We start from the raw sequence: 26,532 nt of genomic DNA on the forward strand, positions 1-26,532 counted from the left end.
AGACGGACACGTTTTTCCATCAGGTTGACCTTTTATTCTGAGAAGACACCTTAAACTCTTAAGGCCATTTTGGAAATGTCTTCTACATACTCATCAGAAATATTTGTGACACTCCATTTAGCATAGCCCACAACAATAGCAGCATTCTTATTTAATCACGTATATTCTGTTGTTCAAAGCCCCCTTCCCCACCAGGAGAAAGTAAGACTCTCTCTAGCCCTGTATGTTTGACTGCTTGTACTCATATCAACCAGGTGTGCATTTGACGAGGATATTCTCACACCGGGAGTGCATTCAACACACACAGAATCACATGCACACCTACTGTACACATGGCGAGGGGGGGTGGGGGTCCCATACAAACACTGACTGTGGCCACACTGCTGTGTGATTGGTTGATCATTTGTGTGCTTCAGAATTCCCTGAACATAAAACGTGCTACATTCAGCTAGCTTTGACATTCCAACTCTGTAGTGGGCTTGGATTAAACATACCACCTCCTTCTCCCAACCACACACTCCTGACACACAAACACATCTTTCTGTTTCTGACTGTGCCTTCCTAAACCTATACATGGGCAAAATGTTAACTGTACCATAAAGAGATTAAAAAAAACAACAGAAAGCAGATAAGGAAATCAAGAGGCCAGAATGTCAACAAAACCAATAAAAATATTAAATACAATAGTTGTAAGAAATACTTAAAAATATATTTTTTCAACGCTTTGTTTTACTACGAATGGTCTCAAGGCAACAAAAAAAAGATCAAAACAGCCCTCAATTTCAAACCAACCCCGACATCTGTCGCCTCCTAGACACGTCATACATATATGAACAAAGAAAAGTTACTACAGAATACCTATATTTATATCACCCCSCAGAATTTGATTTGTTGGAATCTTCCAATTATATTAGAATCTAAGGACAAGGCACTATGATAGGGATGTGGTCTCTGGGTAGAAGTTACCCTTCTGGGAGTAGATTTAGAACCAGCTTACCCTCCCTTAGTGCCCTAACAAATAGGGGCAAAAGGCCTCAATGTGTAGGGGCAACTTCTTCCAACTCCTGGATATAGAGATTGGTTTGGAATTGTGTTCAGAACTCAAAGGGTTTTCCTGTCCGGTAAAATAAATATGCCCCCTCACACTCTTAACATGTTTGGCTGACCATCCTTAAAGTTTTTCTAGCACTGATTGACAAACAAAACATTTTGAACACCAAAATGACAAGCAAATCATTTAAAAGCTACGAAGAGAGAATTTGCATAATGTATCAATAATAAACATTTCTAGTGTACATTCCACAAAGAGGCTTGTACTGTATTTATGATTCGGAATAAACATTTTCTTTGTGGCTTTCAACATCCTCAGTGACAGGCCTCTTCCGCTGGCCGTCATATAGGATCACCAATCTCTTTGGATGAGAATTGCAGCGAGCTCTATGACTGGCTGATACAGCCATCAATCAAAACAAGCGATTAGTCTAACTCACATTCAGTCATTCACAAACCCCAAAACGCTATCTCCAACATCTGAACAATTGACCCAATGATTCTTAAAGATTCTTTAGGCATTTATATAAAAAACAATATAAAAAAAAAAAAAGCTTTATAAAACTCAAATGAAACTGTGTTTGCAGGGGTTGAGGCATCATCTCTGCAGTCTGAATATTCGCTGCAGCCTAATTACATTAGTGACTACTGTGGAGTGGTGATCCATTGTGATTGGTCCATCCATTTGAATGGGACAGGAAGTCTTGAACCACTGAGCACCACAATTGGTCACCAGTCCATATGCGCCCTCTCAGGCTCCATACTGATTGGTTCAAATGTCCTCCTTTCCAGGATTATATTTTATCGTATAAATTCTCCATGTACTAACGTACCGAAATAAATAATCTTTGTATATATGCGTTAAAGAGTTTAGTACCCAGCTGTCATAACAACAGACTGCGGAGAGGTTGTCCCATTCCATTACTGGTCAACATTCAGAGTTTCACTTCAGTCGCCATTCGATCCAATATGAAAGATCGTCAGTAAAAAGATGGCCAGTGGCATTATAAAGATACTAAGGTCATTGAAGTACCAGTGAGCCAAACACTTATGTTCCACTATCCACACCATATTGACCAAGAGCAGAGGATAGTCCTTTCATTGTGTGCGTGCATGTGAGTGAATAACCATCTCCAAGTCTCCTCAGAGTAAGAACATTGGAATCTGTCCAGTGGAACATTCTTTCTATCTTCGGCTGGGGCGGATGTCCGTCACTCAAACCGATATCTTATAGGTGGTCCCTCCAACGCCAGTCACCTTCTTCACCCCCCCCACTGGTTTGGATGTGCTGTGATTGGCCAAGCCTGGGCGACAGGTGGATCTGATTGGATAGCCGTTAGGAAAAGGGGGGGGGTTAAGGATATAGATAGGGGTGACAGAGGGAGGAGTGAGAAGAGGTGAGTAGATCCGATTCAAAAATAGACTAATAGAACAGGACTTATGATAAGGTTACAAGAGTAGAAAGATCATTGAAAAGGAGGAAAAAGGTGCCCAGAAATAGACAGTGAGAAAACAGTAGCATGCTAAACTGCTCATGCTAACAAACACAACCACTCCTGTTTCACACACATAAACACATACTTGCATGCCTCTATATCAAGTAGACAGCCTACAGATACAAACATCTATCCTACTACACAGTTATACCCGAGCATGGTTTTGATCAACTTTAAAAAGAGACTCCTCATAGACAAACACACACACACACACAATCCAGCAGAAACACACTGACATCAAGAGGAGGAAAAGGAAGACTCACACAGATCAGGGAGGAAGAGGGCTCATATAGATCAATCAGGGAGGAAGAGGATGAAGAGTAGCAGGCTCGTGGCTCAGATCTCTACTCACTGTGGAGCCTGGGTCACGCCGATTCCGCCCCCTCCCGACAAACTGCCTCCTCCTGTTGGCCGAGCCTTGTGCTGGAGCCCTGCCTCCCCGGTGTAGGAGGGGGACTTCCCTAGGGAGGGGCCTCTGGGCGGGGGAGACACAGGGGGGTCCGGGGAACAGGCATGCGGGGAGGAGGGGGAGGGCTGTTCAGAGACGGGAGGAAGGGGGCGAATGGAGGATGTGGCACGGAGGTGTGGGTGTCTTGAGTCCTGGTGGAGGAGGTGGTGCTGTGTCTCAGGGTGGGCAGCGTGTGGGGGATTCGGCGGGGGAGGGCTGACGGCGCGGAGGTATGCCCTGTTGGGGGAGGAGAAAGAGGCAGAGCCCTGGAGCAGCTGGCCCTCTCTCTGCTGGGCCATCTGTGCTGAGAGGAAGGGTGAGGTGTACCCCTGCAAGGGCACGTCCCTGACACCGGGGGGCGGCGAGGAGGTCATCGCCGGGGGAAACGTTGCAGGGGCGTGGGGCTTCTGTGGGGACAACTCGTGAGCGGCCGACTCAAACTCAGGGCTCTCGGACGGCGTCAGCAGGCTGTCGTAGGACAGGCTGCCGTTCTGAGGTGTCTGATTGGCCAGGCTCTTGTAGCTGGTGTCGGTGGTGCCCTCTGATTGGAGCGTGCCCAGAGTATTATGGTGTGTGTGGGCAGAGCGCATGCTGGAGGAGTGAGAACCACCGGTGGACAGGACCAGAGAGGAGGGGTAGGAAGTGTACGACCGCCCCCCTAGGGAGTACCCGGAGATACCCCCCGCAACCACCCCACCCGTCCCACTGGACCCCCCGGGGCCCTCGCCCCTCTCCCCTCCACGTGCCGCCAAACCAATTACCGACCCCCCATCCAGGCTGCTGGGCTCAGACCGATAGCTGGGCTGGCGACTCGACTGGAGAATGGAGGGAGAGTCCAGACTGTCCCCACGAATCATCTGGAGAGAAAGAGACACAGAGACAGAGAGAGGCAAGGAGAGCAGTAAGAGGTAGTGAAGGTAGAATGAAGAGAGGGAGGGAGGGTGGAAACCTATGTTACAAAAGGGATTACTTTGAGGAGACATTCCTCAACAGAAGACAACAGACATTTCTACAGAACACAGTTTCTCCAGAGAGCCAGCAAGACGGAGGACTACTGGGGAATCACATGATCAAGACCACTAACCTCAACACCACAAGAACAAACACCTAAGAAGACATAGGCATTGAAGTAGATGGAGTCACGAGCACAAACCATTTTCACAGATATTCACGGACACACACAGAGAGATGACACTAACAGACTTACTCATCAACCGATGACCAGAGCGATCAATTCAAAGTCAAAGAGAGGGGGATGGAGTTAAGCACAAAGGAAAGAAGGGACAGGACCTGAGAGAGGGGTCTGTCAGAAACCTCTGCTCGTCCCACCTGGATGCCCTCGGCTTAATCGTTCTACAGCTGATCTATCAACTGATTTGACCTTTTGTTTAACGTGTGTGTACGCGTACCTTGTTTGGGTGTGTCAGAGCTGTGTGGTTCCTCTGTGGGCTGCTATAGGCCGGCCGGTACATGTACATAGAGGGAGTGGACGGACCTTCAGACAGCAGGCTGCTTTCTGAGGGGGGGAAAAAATAAATAATATATATATATATAAAAACCAGTGTTACAAACTATACAGCACGTCCATGTGGGATACTTGAGCGAGTGTGTGTGCGCGTGCGTTCACTGCTCACCCTCGGTGTCTGCGCGGGGCAGGCCAGGGTAGCGGACCTCCGGTTTGGGAGGAGGTGGAGGCTCTGCATCTGCTGACTGGCTCTCCATCTGCTCTAAACTGCTCTTAGACTGACAGGGACAGGAAAGGGACAAGACTGTTCATATGACACAAATGAGAGCGAGAGCTGCATCTGTGAAAACCCCTGTATGTTAGATCTGTGTGTGTGTGTGTGTGTGTATACCCGGGTGCTGTGGTGGTCGTTCTGGATGCCGTTGTCCAGGACTTTGGCCTCTAGCTGCGCCTCGGAGAGAGGAGGGCGGAGAAAGGGAGGCTGCACCTCCACTGTCTGCTTGCCCCGCCACCGCCCCACGTACCTGACAGATGGGAAAACACATGAATGACCCAGAAACCTTCCACTGAAACACAAACTTCATACTCCATTACACACACATATATATTGTTAGATATTTTACTTAGTTAACAACCATAACTCTTAAGCTACACTGAGTTGTCCCCTTAGGGGCTTGTTCAACCAGAAGCTGCAACAGCAGAGGAAAACAGGAGGAATGAAGGAGAGACCGTCGCTAACCTGGGAGCCTGAGAGCTACAGAGCACGTGCGAGACGTTCCTCAGACAGCCATTGGTGAAAGGGTTAACTCCGCCCCTAAACTTCCCTGTGACCTGAGAGCGAGAGAGACAGAGAGCGAGAGAGAGCGAGAGAGACAGAGAATCTATTTTTAGATAATCTGGATCATGTCGGCCCTCTCAGAGGAGCACACCCAGATAGACAGACGTACCTGCTCGTTAGTGGTCCTTCCCCGAGCTACCAGTACCATGTGGAAACCAGTAAGACCAGCTACCGGGATGAAGAACAGGCCAGCGGTACACATCGTAGCCATACTGGGAACACACAGTCAAGGACACAACCTAAATCAGCGCAACAACGAGACTGTGTGTGTGTCTATGGTCGTGTCTACACTTGACACTTAGATTGCGACTTCTGCGATCAGAATAGGAAGATCGCATTGAAAAGACGGGTTTAGACGCACAAAAGTGGCTTTGTGGTCTGATTGTGTTCAGATCTGTCTGACCACTTCAGGAGCTGATCAGGGATGTGTTGTGTGTGGATTTCTCCTCAGTCTGGACACAATCAGGCTACCGAAAGCATATAGAGTGGGCGACGTCATCAGCGCTCCTCCCACAAGTCTCCAGAAAAATGTTGTTTTGGGACCGAGAGGCACCGCTTCATTATAACGTTGGAGGAAGTACGTTCCTAGCATGTGAGGAACGTGTTTGCTGGACTCCTAAATGCTAGCCAGCTAGCTAATAAAAATAAAAAATTGGGCTAGACTTAGGCTGATCTATTTTCAATCCCTTTAGCGTTGCTTGCTAGCTACAGAGGTTAGCCGGCTAGTTAGCTACAGTAGTTAGCTACTGCCATCGGTTGCTGTTGCGTTATCATATTTAGCCTATTCCACCGTTTGTAGAATGCATAGTGGCATTTGAATATAGCGCGGGGAAAGGGAWTCCGGACACACTTAAATGTAGGTGCATGACTAGTTCAGGACTCCATGATCAGAACTCCATGATCAGAATACTAAAGCTGCATGAACTGTCAAGTCTAGACACGGCCTWTAAGGATACGTGACAGAGGAGTGAACACTGTCCAGCTGGTGCTGGTGCTGGAGGATGTACAGCAGGCCGAAGCCAAACACACCCATGATGTGGATTGTCAGGGACAACAGGAACAGGAAGAAGTGACGGTAGTTCCTGCGCCCGATACAGTTGTTCACCCAAGGGCAGTGGTGGTCAAAGTCCTGCCAGGTCACACACACACACACACACACACACACACACACACACACCCCCCAACGGTCACAAAAGGGTCAAGAAATAAGACAACAAAAAATACCAATCAAATAACTGATGTTTTGCTGATATTTCTACTGCTGCCTCTGACAACTTGTTACAACACAGTTGTCACCTGTCATACCGCGTGTAATGTTAGCACGGTGGCAGTCTGGAGTAGTGTGGGTGTGTGTTTACCTCCACACAGTTGTCACACACAGAGCAGTGTGAGCAGCGGGGCGGTCTGTAGAAACGGCAGCTGGAACACCACTTCATCCGGACCTGAATGCCCTTAACCTCCACCGTTTTATAGAGCGGAGCRCGGAAATCATCCTCTTTATCCTCATCCTCTTCCGCTGTGAACACACACACACACTGAAACACTTTCTTTACACCTTAAGACAGGCATCTCTAACACACACTCTGCTTACCTCTGGGAAAGACCCCTGGGTCCATAAAGGTGGCCATGCAGAAGTTGGCGAGGGTGAAGAGGAAGACCACAGCGTTATAGATGGGAACAACGGAGGAGACATGCTCTGACAACCACGGACACCTGGAGGGAGAGGGATGAGGTGAGCGATATTTTATATGGGATTCAATGTGTGTGTGTGTGTGTGTGTCACTCACGTGAAGCAGAAGAAGAGCGTGGTGGAGCCGACCAGGAAAATGGTTGCCGCGGAGACGGGAACGTAGCGACTGGGTCGGAACGGGCAGGGAGGAGAGAAGGCGGGGCCACCCACCTCCTCACCTAGTCCCCCACTACTGAACCCCGGCATCAGAGGGAGGGAGAGAGGAGGAGGGAGCGAGGTAGAAGAAGTATATCTAAAGAGAAGGATGTTGGAAAGGTCAGAGGGAAGACCTCAGTGTCCGTATGGGATAAGGGGGCATGATGGTAGATGGGAAGGGTCTTAGGTAGCAGAAATAGTATTATTACAGAAAGCAGCCATTTGGGTGAAACATCTTAAGGTAGCCAGATATTTGCACTTCAGCCACAAACATCTTAAACTAAAATACTTATTTTATAGTAAAGTCTGCACCTTTGTTTGCATATGTGTAGATTTTTGCAGGTATATCTACAGCTAGCTATACATTTTATATATTTTGAAAACAAAACTATACATTATACAAAAAGAATTGCAACTTTTATAAATATTTCTGTATGGCTTTCATGTAACCTTATTTGGTGCAACAATATACATAAATCAACCAAATCTTTCCTGTCTACTGCAACAAAGACCCACAAGGGCACACACAATTAACTGCTTTTACAAATACTTCCTGACCTGGTGAGACCACAAACCAACCATAACCCTCCACCAGGGATCAAAAACTACATCTATCACTACTATTTACAAACTCTCTTGTAAGGGAAATATTGGGGGGGGGGGGGGGGCAGAAATTAGGCAGTAGTAGCAGGACTGCCTGTAAAACAACAGAACAGGGGTGTCTAGCAGAGCAGTGACCATCCACTGAACTCTGGTCTTGTACAAGGTGTATCTAGGCACTGAGTGTGTTTGTGAGACAATGTGATTGTGTGAGACAGAGAAAAGTGTGACAGAATGCTTGCAAAGGAGAGAGTTCCAGGGTCTATATTCTGGGGAGGCAGCAGCAGCTGGGACAAAACAACAAAAAAAATGTAAACCTGCCCAGTAAAAATCCAAGCACCCAGTAAAAAAAGCCTGAATACAAAAGCTCTCAAATGTTGTATACACTATTCAGTGCTCTGTCCGTCTAAGAGAGCGTTCATATCCACAGGTGAGATCAGTCTTGTTGGATCAACTTGATAAATTATCTGTTTCTCTAGCTGTTTGTTTTAGTCTTTGTAACAGTGCAGGTAAAACCCCTCCCATCTCTGAAACCACCGTAGACACGCCTCCTTTCCCATGATGCCACGCAGAAAGAGGAAGCCACTCAGACAACTGCAGGTCTTCTCAGTCCAGTGTTCTATCACACGGTTGTTGTCTATGACAGCACCTCCTGAAACATAGGGAAACAGAGGGCATGTTACACAACTACTAGATTACATCAATAGCATTAACCAACACCACAAGCTTCAACCATTAGTAATTACACACAAAATCATTAACACGAATGCAGCCATGACAAACATATTGTTGCAAGGTGTGACAATAACATGTACTTTACATAGCTAGTTGTTGCACGCCACAGAAGTGTGTGTACGTTTAGGGAGTGGCAGGTCGTGTGTTGAAACCTGACAATTTTGTCAACTGTACTCCCATCTTAATTTCCCAGTACTGACTAACGAGGTCAAAACGGGTATCTAAAAGCGTTTCTAGCGCTCTCTCACACACGTATTCATAAATATACAACAGCACCCTCATCCACACCGTTAGAACACTGAAAACAGTTCTAAGGCAATGGTGGAACCTGAGCATTAGAACACACCTCTACTACAACCTTCAACAACCTAGCTAGCTACTCAACACACCCCCATCTATGACAGAGGCGCACAAAAGAACATACCGGTACAATCAACAACACCTGACATACAAATATTCTGTAGATAATATATTTAAAGCAAACACTACATATCTTATTAGCACCAAAACAACCCTAGCCTTCTCTACACGGACCGTGTCTATCTGTGAAAACAGGCTGCTGAATGTTGGAGGTTGTGTGACCTACTGTTAGCAGACGACTAATCATCTCCATGCAGCGCACACATTAAATCCCCCTGATTTAAATGGCTGTTATAATCCTGAAATATCCCTGTTCAGCAGAGTAACGTTACCCTGCCTTTGCCACTGTCACGTTAGCTTCCAAACATTATGTCTGTTAGTGACGAGTCTGACAGCCAGCACTTCACTTCTATCAAGTCTGCTAACTCAAACTACAAAGTATCCGATTGCATGCTCCATCGTCGATGCTAAACAGAGCTAGTCAGCTAACCATGTTCTGCAGGAGATGCTAGGTATGTAGCTAGTTAGCGAGCATAGGCATTGTAATTGTGTCCCAATGAATCTGTACATGTACGTTTATTTTACGCCTGCTGCGATGGGTTAGTGTACATGTGACAAAATTAAAGGATAAGGATAATTACTACGCATTCTGAGAGCTGTTGGGACTCGAAAGTTACGTGAAACTGTAACCCCCAGTTTTTTTTTTTAAGTGACCTAGACTAACGTTACTCCTTAGTCCAAGGACCTAATATGTTGTTAGGGCGAATTGGCTCTTGAAGCCAAAACAGCCAAATACTCCATCTAAACGTGAATCGATTCTCAATTGAGGTATGGTTCTAGAAACACAAATCCCTCTACTTTCATATCACATTAAAACAACTTCACAAATGCAAAATACACTTACTGTACCGGGTTAACAGTTGCAGCGGACAGTATTTTTCAGTGACATGTTTGTGGCGTTTGTCTTCCGTTTACACAGGTGTTCGGATTCCCAGATAACGTTAGCTGTCTGCGTAAACAAACACTAACATGGAAACATGGCCGTGTGGGAACCCAAACGCTATGAAGTTGTGTAACAATTTAACCTTTTGTTTGGAAAATATGTATATTTGATGTTAAAGATAAGGTCATTATGCTTCCAAAATCGTACCGCAAGCGAATCGTTTTCATGTTCAGACCGAGTGTCGTTAAAAATACTCCCCCGCACAGAAGACGCCTTCGTCCAATGACTCGTTATGTGTAATGTAATAATGGAACAGAGTCCTGATCAAGGAATAAATGTTAGCTAACTAGCTAGCCAAACCAGGGCAAGTTTGTCGCGACGACCTGTGTTTGATCACCGCTTGAGACAGTAGAACTATAAACTATCAGTTACTTGAATATTGGGGAAAGCAGTTCACCAAAAACCGGGCATACCTGACATCCAGGGCTGATGTTTTAAAGTTCTTAATATTTGGGTGAGTTTCGAGTCCCGAGGCTAGTTAGCTACTAGCTAGGCCAATGGGGGAGTTATTTTACGCTGGCCCGTGTTGAACCGGGCAAAAGCCCATCACGGCATCCGGAGGAGCGCCCTTCTCAAATCGAACAGTAATCGAGCATGGTGCATCGTCCAGAAACATTATTTTCCATAAAATAAATGTTTCAATTTTCTAACTAGTTTTCATTTGGAAGACAGATTTAACAATCACCTTTGCATGTGAAACAGAATCCTAATAATTACTAAACGTCACTTTTGTTTGAGCCGACCCCCGTTTGACAGAGCGAGGCACCTGGCGCCAGCTCGATTCCAAATCGAATGCAATCAACTTTCAGCCGGTGCAAAACACGCCATCACCTGCGCCCGGGCGAGATTAATCGAACCCCCTCAATGTTGGCACGCCGGAACTGCCCTCGCTCCTTTAGGTGGGACGTTTGTCCAATCAGTGATTGAGATTAAGGTCATTCCCACAAATCTCTTGGCCTTCGCGGGTGAGTCGGTATGTGTATGAGGGACAACATTTGAAAGCTTTCAACATGCCAGAGGTCGCTCAGGATAGTGGTCTGTTATCTAAAGCAGTTTACAGCTTCTGAACAAAGAGTCATATCTAAAACATTGCTGGAAATGGCACATTTTATTTAAAAATGTATTTTCACAATAAAAACAATCATACCAAACAGTCTTGTGTGGGAAAACAACTTGATAGAACTGATATAAAACCAAGACCAGTTTCTGTACATTGCAATTGATAAGTTGAATTGAAAAAATATTTACAGCCGTTTTCCCTCCTCCCTCAGCTCCATTCCTCTCCACCCTACACTAAACCCCTCCCTCCTCTAATCAACACTCTCCACCCTACACTAAACCCCTCCCTCCTCTAATCAACACTCTCCACCCAACACTTGTGCTGTATTTCATCTCTCCCTTATCAGTTGAGTGTGAAACCAAATATTGACAGAACAGATACCGCTCTCCTAATCTGGGTACCACTCTGTTTAGCTATCATTCCAACCCTTGTCATATGCCAAAGATAGATTTTTGGTAAAAGGAGTGTAATGTCAGCTAAACAGAGCAACCAAGCTACTGCTCTGCTGCCCCAAACACTGTGCTACTGAAAAAAAACTCCTTGACAGAGCCATCAGATTTCAGACATACTGCATCTCTCGCTCTTCCTCTTGCGTTTTCCCCGCTCTCCTCCTCTATTTGAGGTCGATAAAGCGAATGTCCATGATGAGCAGTGTGTGTCTGGGGAGGGGTCTTGGGGCGGGCGAGAGCACGGTCATCACCTGTCCCTGTGTGTCCACGTTAGTCACCACAATGAACCCACACACCGGGCTCTCCAGCAAGCCCCTGCGCACCCCACCAGCCACCTCCTCCCCCTCATCGGCACAGCTTACGCTCAGTACATGGTGCGTGAGGTCGCGACCTGGGGTCACAGGGACTAGCTTCAGCTGGGTATCGTCCTGCGACATCCCCAGAGGAAGGCACGAATCCGGGATGGACGGCGCTCCGATCTTGTAGATGCGCACGTCAGAAAAGCGCACATCAAAGGCGTGAGGGTAGAACGAGACACCGCGGAAACCGTAGAAGTACTCCCGGATCTTGTCGTCCCGAGCCTCACGCCGGCAGTCTTTGGAGCGCTCCACGACCCCTCCGGATTTGGGTAACAGCACGACTCGGACGAAATGCGGCAGGTCCCGCTTCAGCTCGTTGTAGAGCCTCTCCTGGTCCAGCACCAGAACCACATCGACCTCGAAGGCTGAGGCGCAGTGGACCAGGGCCTGGTAGCCAGAACCCTTCACCCACCCACAGGTGTTGATGATGCAGCCGCCCACACTGGCTTTCCTGTTCACCTCACAGCGCTGGGAAAACACCTCAGCCAGACATGATGTCAACTAGGAGGGAGGGAGAGAGAAAGAGAGAAATGGATGGGGAAGAAAGAGTGAGAAAGATTACATACACCAGGGGGAAAAAGTCCATTACAAAGTTATGGGTTCATATAACCTAATACCATAATCATAGAGGGTTATCTGTGTCATCTTTCACCTTGTTGTAGAGTTTGATGTTGGTTCCTGGAGTGGTGGAGCCAAAGTGGTAGACCAGCGGAGCCTGTACTGAGTACCCCTCTTCCACGTCAGCGGGACGCTCAATACACAGCGCTGACATTGTGCCCGGGACTGACACCTGACAGGAAAGCGTCACGTCATCAACAGCACTAACCAGACACAGCCAGTCAACACCATCACAGAAGCATGATTCATTTCAATATTACATGCAATTATCCTTATTAGCGTAACAGCAGTGATAGTAGAGGGGAACAGTAGCAAAGAGACGATATGCACGCCTCCATCCACAGAGACAACATATTCATGTCTCACCCCACTCTGGCCCACGTCGAGCTCCACCAGTGTAGGCCTCCTGCCCAGTCTGACAGCGTAGCTCAGCAACAGCCTGCACACCGTCGACTTCCCCACGTCTGTAGGCCCAACCACCATCACCTGGGGGACAACGTTGAAGCAACGATTACACAACAAGCGAGCACACACACACTGACCAAGGGCCACTTCTCACAAACAGACACRCAGCCGAACACAGACCCGTGGGCCCCTTTCGTTGTCTCTCTCCGCCTGTCGTCTCATCTGTTCCAGTGCGGCGTGGGTGTTCAGGTAGAGCAGCATGGGTGTGTCCTTTGATACGTACGCCACCTAGAAGAGAGCGAGATCAACACATTTCTGCATCCGTCACTCCTAGCAGTTGCAGATACCAAGGCAGACGTTTCAGCCATGCACATATCCCCCTCCATCCATCGGTTACTCCTCCACAGCCTCTCACCTCTGTCTTCCCTGAGAGAGAAACACTGCAGCCCTGCCAGGTGAACACAGCGATCTTGGAGCCCGGTGGGAACGTGTACTTCTTGTTGCGGTTGAGCTCCGAACCAAAGACTTCGGCCAATCCCGTGAGCAGCTCYAGCTGCACCTTCTCCCCAGCCTCCACCTCGAACCGCAGCTCTGTCTCTTTCTCCAGGTCGAACCTCGTCCCCCCCCCACCAGCGCCTGCCCCGGCCCCCGCAGCCTCCTCACCAGTCTTCTCTGGGCCCTCAGTCGCCATGGCTGTACAGAGACAAAGGTTCGATTTAGCCTCAACAGCACTGATACTTCACTGACATGGCTGCTTCATCTCTGCCATGTGATAAGTTGACGCTGGATACGATTTATAACGTGACTGATCATTAGATGCTGCAATGTCAGATTTCAGTGGTGCTCTCTCATAAGTCATGACAGGATATGAACATCCCTGGAATGACTTATGATAGCACAAGCACACTATAGCGCAGAGTCCTCTATTTCAGTGTGGAACAGTATGCCGGTAATCACGGTACCAAAACATCATGATACTTATGATACCAACATTTTAGAGTACCGTTTCATATCATACCACCAAATTTGTCGGCCCTGCCGATCTTAAGGAGCTGCTGGTGCCTGTTATAACATGTTTATAAAGTCAGCTTTATTCATATATTCAGTTGAATTGAAGCAACAGCCACTAGTGTGCACGGTCCAATAGTATCCACATCACTTTCATGCGCATATCAGGTGGCAGCTGTAATCAGCTAGCCGCATTCCCCTACCAACCCTCACTCACCTGCTTCTCCCCGTCCGCTCTTCCTGCACATCTATCCCTCCATCATTTATAAATATAATTTAGCCTTAATGGCGAGCGGGGCTGCAGACCCTGATAAGTCTTGTGTTGTTATATTTGTACATTTGTTACAGTGGAGCAGAGCTAGCAAAGTTGATACATTGTATCATTTCATCACGTGTTATAAGTACACTGTCATGCAACCTCTGAGTGCCAGAGAGGGGAAATTGAGCACAGCTTCACCACAGGCATGCTTGCAGCTTTGCAGCAGAGAAAACCGCTTGTCTCTGGCCTAAACGTAAAAAAATATACAACCCATATTACCAGAGATACTTTTTCTCTCCATCAGGAATTGCACTCGTTTTATATAATTTCACAAACCATGTCACGGTCCGCTAATTATTGGTTTGATAACAATGTTGTTCAGTCATGTTACATAGCTAGCTAACCACCTTTTAACTTCACAGTAGGTCTAGGCAACTGAGATTTTTTATTTAACTAAGCAAGTCTTATGAACAAATTATTATTTACAATGACGACCCACCCCGGCCAAGCCCTAACACGGCCGGTTGTGATACAGCCTGGAATCGAACCAGGGTCTGTAGTGACACCTCTAGCACTGAGATGCAGTGCCTTAGACGGCTTCGCCACTGATTGGCACAGGAAGAAAGAAAAAGGGCATGCTACTCATGAAATGTGCTTCAAAGGTAAAGATTCATATAGGCCGAATGAAAACCTAAGCTAAATAAAATAAAATAAATGTATTTTTGGTGCTGCTTAATTTGTTTGATGCCTAACGTTCAAAAGTTGAGAGCAGTGTGTGTTTGTGGTAGAGAGGGAGACAGTATGTGAGGGAGACGTGTGTGTTAACTGAAGAGTAACGGTTTTATGCAGTGTTTTTCCTTACTGCCACAATGACACGCAGATCATTATGCATGTAAAGTTATATTCCTTCCTTCCTCCCATTCCTCCAGCCAAATCACAGGTAGGCCTATACAAATATGAGCAAATCAGCCATTCTGTGCAGTATTCTATAATTACACTATTCAGTGTAAAGTTAAATTCAACATGTTTTATTGAGTAGAAGTGCGACTTTCAGTGACAGGTTTCAGCGTAGAATATAAGCAGAACATCTGAAACCCGGAACAAGCGTCTGGGGGACGGGGCGAACAGGACAATCCCTCCATCATTTCCCCCCATCGTTTCGTTAGTACAAATGTGGTATCGTGACAACACTACAAGGCTCTGGTATAGGCCAAAGCAGAACAGTAACGCGTGCCAATCATTTACAACACTTAGTATAAATTACATGTTGAGAAGCTACAACTAAGTTGATCAAGAGGGGTGTTTCTTTCTACCTTTATATATGAACAACTTGAAACGGCTAGGTACAAAAAAAGTGAGCGTCTGTATAAAGTCCAATATCATGCGAGAAGTAAATAACAATGCTAGCTAATGTTAGCATGCAGGCCAGCTATCCGGCAATGCCTGGCTAGAACGGTACCAGTGAAAACCTGCTGAATGCATAGAACTGAGATATATATATATATATTTTTTTTAGATAATCGTTTGTGCCAAAATACTACATTTGCTACTTACAGGATAAGTGATTGGTCCTAAATTCGTTTTCAAAGCGTCCTCCACCTCACCGGAAGACCCCCCATAGAACCATAGTCTGACAGACGTCATTCGTCTTAGAACCAATCAGCGTCTGTGATTGTGTGGCTCCTTGACGCATTTTTTTAAAAATCCGGTTGATTTTTTTATTTTTATTTCACCTTTATTTAACCAGGTAGGCTAGTTGAGAACAAGTTCTCATTTGCAACTGCGACCTGGCCAAGATAAAGCATAGCAATTCGACACATACAACAACACAGAGTTACACATGGAATAAACAAAACAAAGAAGAAAAAACAAGTCTATATACAGTGAGTGTAAATGAGGTAAGATAAGGGAGTTAAGGCAATAAATAGGCTATGGTAGCGAAGTAATTACAATATAGCAATTAAACACTGGAATGGTACATGTGCAAAAGATGAATGTGCAAGTAGAGATACTGGGGTGCAAAGGAGCAAGATAAATAAATAAATACAGTATGGGGATGAGGTAGATAGATGGGCTGTTTACAGATGAGCTATGTACAGGTGCAGTGATCTGTGAGCTGCTCTGACAGCTGGTGCTTAAAGCTAGTGAGGGAGATATGAGTCTCCAGCTTCAGTGATTTTTGCAGTTCGTTCCAGTCATTGGCAGCAGAGAACTGGAAGGAGAGGCGACCAAAGGAGGAATTGGCTTTGGGGGTGACCAATGAGATATACCTGCTGGAGTGCGTGCTACGAGTGGGTGCTGCTATGGTGACCAGTGAGCTGAGATAAGGCGGGGCTTTACCTAGCAGAGACTTGTAGATGACCTGTAGCCAGTGGGTTTGGCGACGAGTATGAAGCGAGGGCCAACCAACGAGAGCGTACAGGTCGCAGTGGTGGGTAGTATATGGGGTTTGGTGACAAAACGGATGGCACTGTGATAGGCTGCATCCAATTTGTTGAGTAGAGTGTTGGAGGCTATTTTATAGATGACATCGCCGAAGTCGAGGATCGGTAGGATGGTCAGTTTTACGAGGGTATGTTTGGCAGCATGAGTGAAGGATGCTTTGTTGCGAAATAGAAAGCCGATTCTAGATTTAATTTTGGATTGGAGATGCTTAAAGTGAGTCTGGAAGGAGAGTTTACAGTCTAACCAGACACCTAGGTATTTATAGTTGTCCACATATTCTAAGTCAGAGCCGTCCAGAGTAGTGATGCTGGACGGGCGGGCAGGTGCGGGCAGTGATCAATTGAATAGCATGCATTTAGTTTTACTTGCATTTAAGAGCAGTTGGAGGCCACGAAGGAGAGTTGTATGGCATTGAAGCTCGTCTGGAGGTTAGTTAACACAGTGTCCAAAGAGGGGCCAGAAGTATACAGAATGGTGCAGTCTGCGTAGAGGTGGATCAGAGAATCACCAGCAGCAAGAGCGACATCATTGATCTATACAGAGAAGAGAGTCGGCCCGAGAATTGAACCCTGTGGCACCCCCATAGAGACTGCCAGAGGTCCGTACAACAGGCCCTCCGATTTGACACACTGAACTCTATCAGAGAAGTAGTTGGTAAACCAGGCGAGGCAATCATTTGAGAAACCAAGGCTGTCGAGTCTGCCAATAAGAATGTGGTGATTGACAGAGTCGAAAGCCTTGGCCAGGTCGATGAATACGGCTGCACAGTAATGTCTTTTATCGATGGCAGTTATGATGTCGTTCAGGACCTTTAGCGTGGCTGAGGTGCACCCATGACCAGCTCTGAAACCAGATTGCATAGCGGAGAAGGTACGGTGGGATTCGAAATGGTCGGTAATCTGTTTGTTAACTTGGCTTTTGAAGACCTTAGAAAGACAGGGTAGGATAGATATAAGTCTGTAGCAGTTTGGGTCAAGAGTGTCACCCCATTTGAAGAGGGGGATGACCGCAGCAGCTTTCCAATCTTTGGGAATCTCAGACGATACGAAAGTGAGGTTGAATGGGCTAGTAATAGGGGATGCAACAATTTCTGCAGATCATTTTAGAAAGAGAGGGTGCAGTGCTTTTGTTGAAGCACAAAAGCCTATGCACACATTCCATACTTTTCGAAGCAAAGAGAGTAGAACAGTATAGAAACAATGCAGCTTTATTCTAGATAGATAAAAAWATATATATAATAGAAAAACATTAGATAAGACATCTCACATTGGAAATTGATGAGTGGATACTCAGCAATAGCAGCAAATATACCGAACAAAAATATAAACGCAACATGTAAAGTGTTGGTCCCATGTTTCATCAGCTGCACAAAAAGCTTATTTCTCTCGAAATTTGTGCACAAATTTGTATACATCCCTGTTAGTGAGCATTTCTCCTTTGCCAAGATAATCCATCCACCTGACAAGTGTGGCATTTCAAGAAGCTGATTAAACAGTATGATCATTACACAAGCGCACCTTGTGCTGGGGACAATAAAAGGCAGCTCTAAAATGTGCAATTTTGTCACTCAACACAATGCCACAGATGTCTCAAGTTTTGAGGGAGCGTGCAATTGGCATGCAGACTGCAGGAATGTCCACCGGAGCTGTTGCCAGATAGTTTAATGTAAATTTCTCTACCATAAGCTGCCTCCAACGTCGTATTAGAGAATTTGGAAGTACGTCCAACCGGCCTCACAACCGCAGACCCTGTGTAACCGCGCCAGCCCAGGACCTCCACATCCGGCTTCTTCATGGTCTGAGACCAGCCACCCGAACGGCTGATAAAACTGTGGGTTTGCACAACCAAATCATTTCTGCATAAACTGTCAGAACGTTTCAGGGAAGCTCACCTGCGTGCTCGTCGTCCTCAGCAGGGTCTTGACCGGATTGCAGTTCTGCATCTTAACTGACTTCAGCGGGCAAATGCTCTCCTTCGATAGCCACTGTCACGCTAGAGAAGTATGCTCTTCACGGAAGAATCCTGGTTTCAACTGTACCGGGCAGATGCCAGACAGTGTGTATGGCCTCATGTGGCCGATTGGTTTGCTGATGTCAACGTTGTGAACAGTGCCCCATGGTGGCGGTGGGGTTATGGTAGGGGCAGGCATAAACTACAGACAACAAACACAATTGCATTTTATCAATGGCAGTTTGAATACACAGAGATACCATGACAAGATCCTGAGGCCCATTGTCGTGCCATTCATCCGCCGCCTATCCTCCTGTTTTAGCATGATAATGCACAGCCCCATGTCGCAAGGATCTGTACACAATTCCTGGAAGCTGAAAAGGTCCCAGTTCTTCCATGGCCTGCATACTCACCAGACATGTCACCCATTGAGCATGTGTGGGATGCTCTGGATCGACATGTATGACAGCGCGTTCCAGTTCCCGCCATTATCTAGTAACTTCGCACAGCAATTGAAGAGTGGGACAGCATTTCACAGGCCACAATCAACAAGCTGATCAACTCTATGCGAAGGAAATGTGTCACCGGATACTGATTGGTTTATTGATCCACGCCCCCACCTTATTTTTTTAAAGGTATCTGCAGTGCTTGACTTGGGCTGGAGCTCACCGGAGCTGAGAATCGGCACCTAATACTGCTTGAGCTCCTGTTCGTCTTACAGAATATTAGCTAAAAGTATTGTGGAGCTCCTGTACCTTGATATAAACAGTACCGGCACCCAAAATGAGTACCAGCACCTATTTCAGTCCAAGTCAAGCACTGGGTATCAGTGACCAACATATGCATGTCTGTGAGATCCATAGATGAGGGCCTAATGAATTTATTTCAATTGACTGATTTCCTTATGAACTGTAATCAGTAAAATCTTTGAAACTGTTGCATGTTGCGTTTATATTTTTGTTCAGTGTATATTGGTACCCAGTGTTTCCCAAACTGTGAAGCAGTAACCCTCCAGGGTAGACAAGCCAGCTCCTCATGCATCAAGCCCCATTTTGTCACATTGTGGTCATCATTATGGACAGACATGATTTTTGAAGGGGAAACTCAGGGAGCTGGTTGGGTTTTACTTGGAGTACACTGACAGTATATTGAAAATATTTTGGGAACCACAGTTGTACAGTAACCTAATAGAGGAATTGTGTTGCACTGCAAAGAGACACCGCTAGAAGTCATCGGTGTCCTTGCCAGAGGAGCTTGGCGCTTGGGTCATCAGAAGGACTGGGGAGCAACCCCATTGGTCAGTCCTCATCGTTCTGCATCCAGCTAACAAAACCTAGAGGACCGGCAGGGAAGAACAAGGATAAAGGAGAAACTGAGAGACAGTTTTCAAACATGATTTTGGATCAGTGGATCATACTCATAATAGTTGAGTTAGGTAAAGTTAGGTAAAGTTGAGTTAGGTACTGTAAGTGTCAGGGCTCAGTCCGAAATACAGACCTTCACTGGGTCTCTATTCATTCTTCAGTGCCTCCTCCAGGACTACAACCACAATTGCAGGTTCAGGGAACTTCAGCCTGGCAGTTGGGCCTAGCTTTATGCCCGTCCAGAGGCACACCGCTACAGGAAAGAAAGATGGTTAGTACAAGAAAAAGGACAGCTTCTGGGTGCCGCCGTGTCATGCCAAAGATAAACAATATGGTCCGTGTTTCCAGACACCGAGTCGTGCACTAAAAAGCACTTTCAATGACGAGTCTGTGTCCAGTGAAAAGGCCCTATGACATGGAAGTAATCACCTTTCCCTCCCTCCACAAAAGTGTGACCTCCAGGCTTTTCTTGTAGGGTTTCTGGGGGTTCAAAACCACAATGAGGTTTGGACAGGCGGCCAGGAGGGCGTCTCGCACCACACGTATTATCTCTTACTGCAGAACGACAGAACAGTCACAACTCACTATCACAAATTTTTATTTTCAGAGGCAATTTGTCTACAACTTTTAAGTGTTCTGTTCCTTTCCTGTACACTGAGATTATCCAGATGGTACAGATGAGCTATTGGTGATGGGAATAAATCGATGTGATTATGGGAAATTGACTCAATGCATTTACCTAAATTGACGTGTGGTCCTAAAAGTGGTAATATTCTTTAGGGGGTGGTGGCTGTGGATATTTCAGTAGTCAATGACCCCCCTCTCCCTCTGTTGTCCAAGTCCTGCTCCTCTCTTTTCACCCTCTTCCACGGTCTCCTCCTCCTCCTGTCCCCCCTTGTTGCTTCCCATCCAAAAAAAAGCTGCACCAACAGCAGTCAATCTGTTAATGAACTTCACAGCTGCACTGTTCAAGTATTTTTTGTTAAATGTTCAGTGGACATTTCAAAGTAGTCCTTGCGCATAGAATGGTTTGTTCAACTTTCAATCATTGGGTTTGACATATTTTAAAGTGAGAAATCTGAGTCTCAGCCTCACTGTTATGGCGGAATTGCATGACTAAATATCCATTTAGGTGCCATAACGTGTACTGCTTAAAATAGAAAGACTGACAGGACAGGCATCAAATAAATAATGTTGGGGGGTGAACATCTGGGGGTGAATAAGGTCTACATTGGAATTAGAAAAAAGCCCAAATAAAACAGAAGTGATGGAGGTGCAAGAGACCGAGTGCAGCAGATGGGCATTTATGTCCTCTGCTAAATTGAGTTAATATCATATTTTACAAATAGCACGTTAATTCCATTCACAGCCAGCCAAGCACATGTCAGACACATGGAATGTGTCAGAATACATGTTACCTATTTCAAAATGCCTAATTTCCAAAACGTGACACACTGAAGGAAATGTAGAAACAATCTTTATTCTTCATAGACATACAAAAGCAGGCGAAAGATTTTACAGCGTTATTGGATAATATGAACAAGAGAACACAACAGTAAAAGCAGCAATATTGTAAAAGAGGGACTGAGAGACACCATTAGATGTCACCGTGTATCCAGGCCAGAGGAGCTTGACGCTTGGGTCATCAGAGGAAGGACTGGGGAGCAACCCGGTTGGTCAGTCCTCATCATTCTGCGTCCAGCTGCTACAAACCCCGRATGACTGGCTGCAAAGAACAAGAGGGAGAATTCACTATTTTACCCAAAAATGATCATGGACAATTGGATAATGGCATATTTGATCCAATCAAATAAGTGGATTACATTGATTTAGTACTTTTCTCTTGGTCTGTGTTATTACTGGCTCTAGTAGCCAAACCCACTCAACCAGTCTGCCTAGTTCAAATGCCTTTCTTTCTCTCACAGTTTTGGTCAATCCAATTTGAATCTAGTCAGTTGAATTGGACCTGGAAGGACATAACTGTTAAGGTTCTGCCTATACAGACCTTCATCGAAGGTGTTTGTCTATTCAGTCTTCAGTGCCTTCTCCAGGGCAGAAACGACAACTTCAGGCTCAGGAAACTTCAGCTTGCGAGGTGGGCCTTTCTTTATCCCTGACCACAGACAAACCTCTGTAGGAGGAGAGTGCTGGATTCAACAAAAGAAAGGAGATGGAAGACATTTCACACAGATGCATCCCTGGACATCCTTACCTTTCTCTCCTTCAACCAGAATCACTTCAAAACTTTTACTCCGGGGCTTCTGGGGGTTCAGAACCACAGTGAGGTCTGGACAGGCAGCCAGGAGGGCAACTCTGACCCCCTCGGCATTACGCCCATACACTCGTCAGCTTTTACTGCCGTAAGACAACAGAACAGTGAGCGTTAGTTAACTGGTTATGTTAACCTGCAGCAGAGATGTAGCTTATTTGTTTGCACTTTAAATTGTGTTAATTGTGTAAATGTTGTTAGACGACAATAAGCTATATCAGGGCTCTCCAACCCTGTTCCTGGAGAGCTACAGTCCTGTAGGTTCTCACTCCAACCATAATCTACAACACCACCGATTCTAATAATTAGCTGGTTGATAAACTGAACCAGGTTAGTGCCAACTGGGATTGGAGAAAAACCTACAGAAGGGTTGCTCTCCAGGAACAGCATTGGAGACCCCTGAGYTATATGCATGCCAGATTATGCCATTTTCATTTGACGGACACTGGAATACAACGTCCAATTAATTTATATTTTGTCATCCAAATGTAATGGGTCTTATTGGTGTGTTCAGTTCTCACCAGTGTTCAATGACCACCCTCTGGCCTTCTGTGACATTCTCCGGGTGGTCGTCCTCTCCTTTACCCCTCTTCCCCTCCACGGACTCCTCCTCGGTCTCCACCTTGGCGCTCGCCTTGCGCTTCAAAACACGACCTGTCCAACAACAGACAGTATGGTTGAYCAGAGATGAAGAGGCGAATCAAGTAGTTTCACTCTCACCTAAATTTGCTTTTTATGCGCTTATTTTTGGACCTAAACTTGTCGCCTGCCTTTCCGTCTTTGGGACAACGACTCCCAATTGTTATGACGGAGACAATCTCGTCATATATATACACAGATCTCTGGGTTAGCTACTGTAAAAGTCAACAAGCTAATGTTAGTTAACTAATCGGTCCTTACATAGCAAATGTAGCTAGCTCGGAGTTGTCTGTCTCTGATTTAGTGTCTTGCAATTTATCTTGTAAATCAGTGACAATTTATTTCATGAGTGCGTGCAATTCGATGAATAAACTAGATTTTGTATGGTTTACCTGCTTTAGTACGGGACGCCATTGCYGTTATTGATCTTGTGTAATGAGTGAACTTTCGCGCGTATTGTGGGCTTGGGAATGGGTTTCTTCTTCTTCGGGTAGAGTTTAACGGTGGTTGGCATCCAATATATTGCATTACCGCCCCCAACTGAACTATAATATAAATACATTACACTTTGTGATACAAAATGGTAAAAGTGAAAACAGCAAAATTAAATACAAATATTGAATTAYCCTACACTCATTAAAACCCACCACCTTATTTGATCCTACCCCAGGCCAACAACCTGAGAGGACAGGCCACTACCACTCAACACACCCTGTAACTCTTCTGAAGTCAACTCATACCTYCAAGTATTTCTCTGCAGCTGCCACCACATCTATTTCCTGTGACTTTTGTTCCATCTCTGCGGAACGGTTGATAACCATTGCTATGAACACTAAGAAGCCAACCTTACTGAAACATACATTATATTTGTTTTATATACCTTCATTTAACTAAGCAAGTCAGTTAAGAACATATTCTTATTTACAATGACGGCCTACCGGGGAACAGTGGGTTAACTGCCTTGTTCAGGGGCAGAACAACAGATGTTTACCATGTCAGCTCAGGGATTCAATCCAGCAACCTTTCGGTTACTGGTCCAACGTGCTAACCACTCAGCTACCTGCTGCCCATATCCCTCTGTTCTGGCACAGATCTACTAGGGGATCAAAGGGATCCTCTCAGCATCCCCCATGCTTGATCCACCCTCCTCTACTTTCTTCACTGCCTCAGCATACGACACCTTCTGACTACTCTGACACCTGCCTCTCTCTCTCAGCGGACACCTCCAATCCCCAGCAACATGGGCAGCACTACAGTTGACACACAACTTTTCCCACCAAAACTACACATTCCTCTGTCCCATGTCCTCCTGCACACTTCCCACATCTTAGAATCTCCCTCCTATACACTGCTGCGACATGCCAATAAACGTGACACCTAGAACACTGCAGTGTATTCGGCACAAAAGCTCTAACAGCATAACTCGTATATCCTAACATTACTTTGTCAGGTAAAGACTCTGAATCAAAGCTCAAAAGAACAGACTGTGTCACCTCTATTTCACGACGCTCCCCATCGGATCTGTGTCGCACCAAACGGTGGGCGTCACAAACACGAGGAGTCTTCAACTTAAATTGCTCCACCTCCACACTACCCCAGAAATCACGTCCTTCAATGGTGCCCTGTACTTAAGCGCAAAGCAAGATACAGGTCTTTCCCCAAGTCTTTCCCTCTGATCTGAAGTAACACAAACATTCATCAGGTTACCTTCACCGACCCAACAACACCCACCAYCTTTTCCRCCTAACCTGAAACAACCCATGGAGCGGCCAAAAGGCCTGGTTCCACCCTCTTCAAATATCTCACTCGCACTGGACCAAACGTATCTTCAGTGGTCGACCCGTCATTCAGGGCAGGTGGGGCAGTGCRCCACCTGTTTGGAGCCCCATCTATACAGTACCWGTCAAAAGTTTGGACACGCCTACTCATTCAAGGTTTTTTCTTTATTTTGACTATTTTCTACATTGTAGAATAATAGTGAAGACATCAAAACTATGGAATAACACATATGGAATCATGTATTTACCAAAAAAGCGTGAAGCAAATCAAAATGTATTTTAGATTCTTCAAAGCAACCACCCTTTACCTTGATGACAGCTTTGCACACTCGCTGCAGGCTCCTTGCCATGGATCATCACTAAATCAAATCAAATCAAGTTTATTTTATATAGCCCTTCGTACATCAGCTAATATCTCGAAGTGCTGTACAGAAACCCAGCCTAAAACCCCAAACAGCAAGCAATGCAGGTGTAGAAGCACGGGCCATGGACCACTACAGGCTCTGGGCCATGGATCATCACTGGAGGCTCCGGGCGGCATGGAGGCATCACCTGGAGGCTTTGTGCCATGGAATTATCACTAGAGGCTCCGGGTCACTGGATATCAACTGGAGGCTTTGTGCCATGGATCATCACTACAGGCTCCGGGCCATGAATCATCACTGGAGGCTTCGCGTGCCATGGATGATCACTGGAGGCTTTGGACCATGGATCATCACTGGAGGCTTCGTACGTGGAGCCGAGACAGGTTCTCATCGGACTGAGGAGACGTACTGGAAGCCTGGTGCGGGGAGCTGCCACAACACACGTCCTGGCTGTATACCCACTCCAGCTCGGTGAGTGGTGGAGAGCTGGCACGGGACGCACTGGGCTATGACCGGTGCACTGGAGGCATAGTGCATAGAGCCGGCGCAGGAATAGCTGTGGCCGTGGAGGCGCACTGGAGGCTCGGAGCGGCAGAGCTGGCAAATACGCGGTCCTGGCTGAATCCCCCCTGTAGGACGACAAGTGCGGGAGCCTGGAACAGGCCGCACTGTTGGGCTGTGCTGGCGAACTGGGGATACCGGCGTACAGCTGGCGCAGGATATCCTGGGACGAAGAGAGCGCACCGTATCCAGGAGCGCTGAGCCGGCACAATCTGTCCTGGCTGAATGCACCATTCCTAGCACGGCAACTGCGGGAGCTGGAAATATAGCGCACCGGGCTGTGACTGCGCACTGGAGACATGGTGCGCATCACCGCATAACACGGTACCCCACGGTAAGCACGGGGAGTTGGCTCAGGTCTAAAACCCTGACTCCGCCAATCTCCCCGTGTGCCCCCCCCACATTTTTTTGGGAGCTGCATTCTCGGGCTTCCGCTAGCCGTGACCCTTGTATAGTTGCTCCCTCCTTGCTGGCCTCTGCTTGCTCCCATGGGAGGCGATCCTCCCAGCCAGGTGATTCTCCTCCCACGCTCCAGGACCCTTTACCATTCAGGAATGTCCTCCAATGTCCCATTCCTCCTGACCACGCTGCTTGGTCTTTTTGTGGTGGGGAGTTCTGTAACGACTCTCGTCGGATGCAGAAGGAGACCAAGGTGCAGCGTGGTAGGCGTTCATGATTTTTAATAAAACTGAACACYGCAACAAAATAACAAAGTAGAAAACATAAGCGAACAGTTCTGTCAGGCAACAAAACAGCTAAACAGAAAATAACTCCCCACAAAACCCAAACGGAAAATGACAACCTATATATGATCCCCAATCAGAGACAACGATAGACAGCTGCCTCTGATAGGGAACCATACTCAGCCAAAAACACAAAGAAATAGAAAACATAGATTCTCCCACCCGAGTCACACCCTGGCCTAACCAAACATAGAGAATAAATAAGGATCTCTAAGGTCAGGTCGTGACAGTACCCYCCCAAAAGGTGCGGACTCYGGCCGCAAAGGATCTCTAAGGTCAGGGCGTGACAACTGTAATGGTTTCCACACTGATGGTCTCACGGCATACCTCAYATATCCAAGCTTCACATATTCAGGTAGAATCTCCTCAAACAACAATAA

At 46.4% G+C, this 26,532-nt stretch overlaps 3 protein-coding genes across 8 annotated transcripts; all 3 read right to left on the reverse strand.

Moving 5' to 3' along the window:
• Nucleotides 1-11: 11 nt before the first annotated feature.
• LOC111967502 (palmitoyltransferase ZDHHC5-B) lies at nucleotides 12-10,729 on the reverse strand. 6 transcript variants are annotated; one of them, XM_023992561.2, is made up of 14 exons: nucleotides 10,294-10,428; nucleotides 9,782-9,886; nucleotides 8,320-8,434; nucleotides 7,085-7,279; nucleotides 6,889-7,010; nucleotides 6,656-6,813; nucleotides 6,254-6,426; nucleotides 5,407-5,509; nucleotides 5,199-5,290; nucleotides 4,851-4,983; nucleotides 4,629-4,737; nucleotides 4,404-4,510; nucleotides 2,899-3,851; nucleotides 12-2,371 (listed from the first exon to the last, which is right to left on the reverse strand). In XM_023992561.2, exons 3-14 carry the CDS (start codon nucleotides 8,340-8,342, stop codon nucleotides 2,266-2,268), a joined length of 2,274 nt encoding a protein of 757 aa, XP_023848329.1. In that variant the 5' UTR covers nucleotides 8,343-8,434; nucleotides 9,782-9,886; nucleotides 10,294-10,428; the 3' UTR covers nucleotides 12-2,265. The 6 variants fall into 6 exon arrangements, with proteins under 6 accessions (XP_023848329.1, XP_023848328.1, XP_023848331.1 ...); XM_023992560.2 differs by lacking the exon at nucleotides 10,294-10,428 and adding an exon at nucleotides 10,028-10,287; XM_023992563.2 differs by lacking the exons at nucleotides 9,782-9,886; nucleotides 10,294-10,428 and adding an exon at nucleotides 10,566-10,729.
• Nucleotides 10,730-10,973: 244 nt separating this feature from the next.
• On the reverse strand, nucleotides 10,974-15,685 carry LOC111967506 (polyribonucleotide 5'-hydroxyl-kinase Clp1). Its single transcript, XM_023992567.2, has 6 exons — nucleotides 15,593-15,685; nucleotides 13,187-13,464; nucleotides 12,952-13,059; nucleotides 12,733-12,852; nucleotides 12,401-12,538; nucleotides 10,974-12,249 (listed from the first exon to the last, which is right to left on the reverse strand). The coding sequence occupies exons 2-6, from the start codon at nucleotides 13,460-13,462 to the stop codon at nucleotides 11,554-11,556; spliced, it is 1,338 nt and encodes a 445-aa protein (XP_023848335.1). The 5' UTR covers nucleotides 13,463-13,464; nucleotides 15,593-15,685; the 3' UTR covers nucleotides 10,974-11,553.
• Nucleotides 15,686-21,257: 5,572 nt separating this feature from the next.
• selenoh (selenoprotein H) lies at nucleotides 21,258-23,205 on the reverse strand. Its single transcript, XM_023991913.2, has 5 exons — nucleotides 23,098-23,205; nucleotides 22,588-22,720; nucleotides 22,010-22,152; nucleotides 21,803-21,928; nucleotides 21,258-21,523 (listed from the first exon to the last, which is right to left on the reverse strand). Exons 1-4 carry the CDS (start codon nucleotides 23,117-23,119, stop codon nucleotides 21,822-21,824), a joined length of 405 nt encoding a protein of 134 aa, XP_023847681.1. The 5' UTR covers nucleotides 23,120-23,205; the 3' UTR covers nucleotides 21,258-21,523; nucleotides 21,803-21,821.
• Between the last annotated feature and the right edge of the window lie 3,327 nt (nucleotides 23,206-26,532).

This window comes from Salvelinus sp. IW2-2015, linkage group LG8 (genome assembly GCF_002910315.2).
Source record: "Salvelinus sp. IW2-2015 linkage group LG8, ASM291031v2, whole genome shotgun sequence".
Taxonomy (NCBI): domain Eukaryota; kingdom Metazoa; phylum Chordata; class Actinopteri; order Salmoniformes; family Salmonidae; genus Salvelinus; species Salvelinus sp. IW2-2015.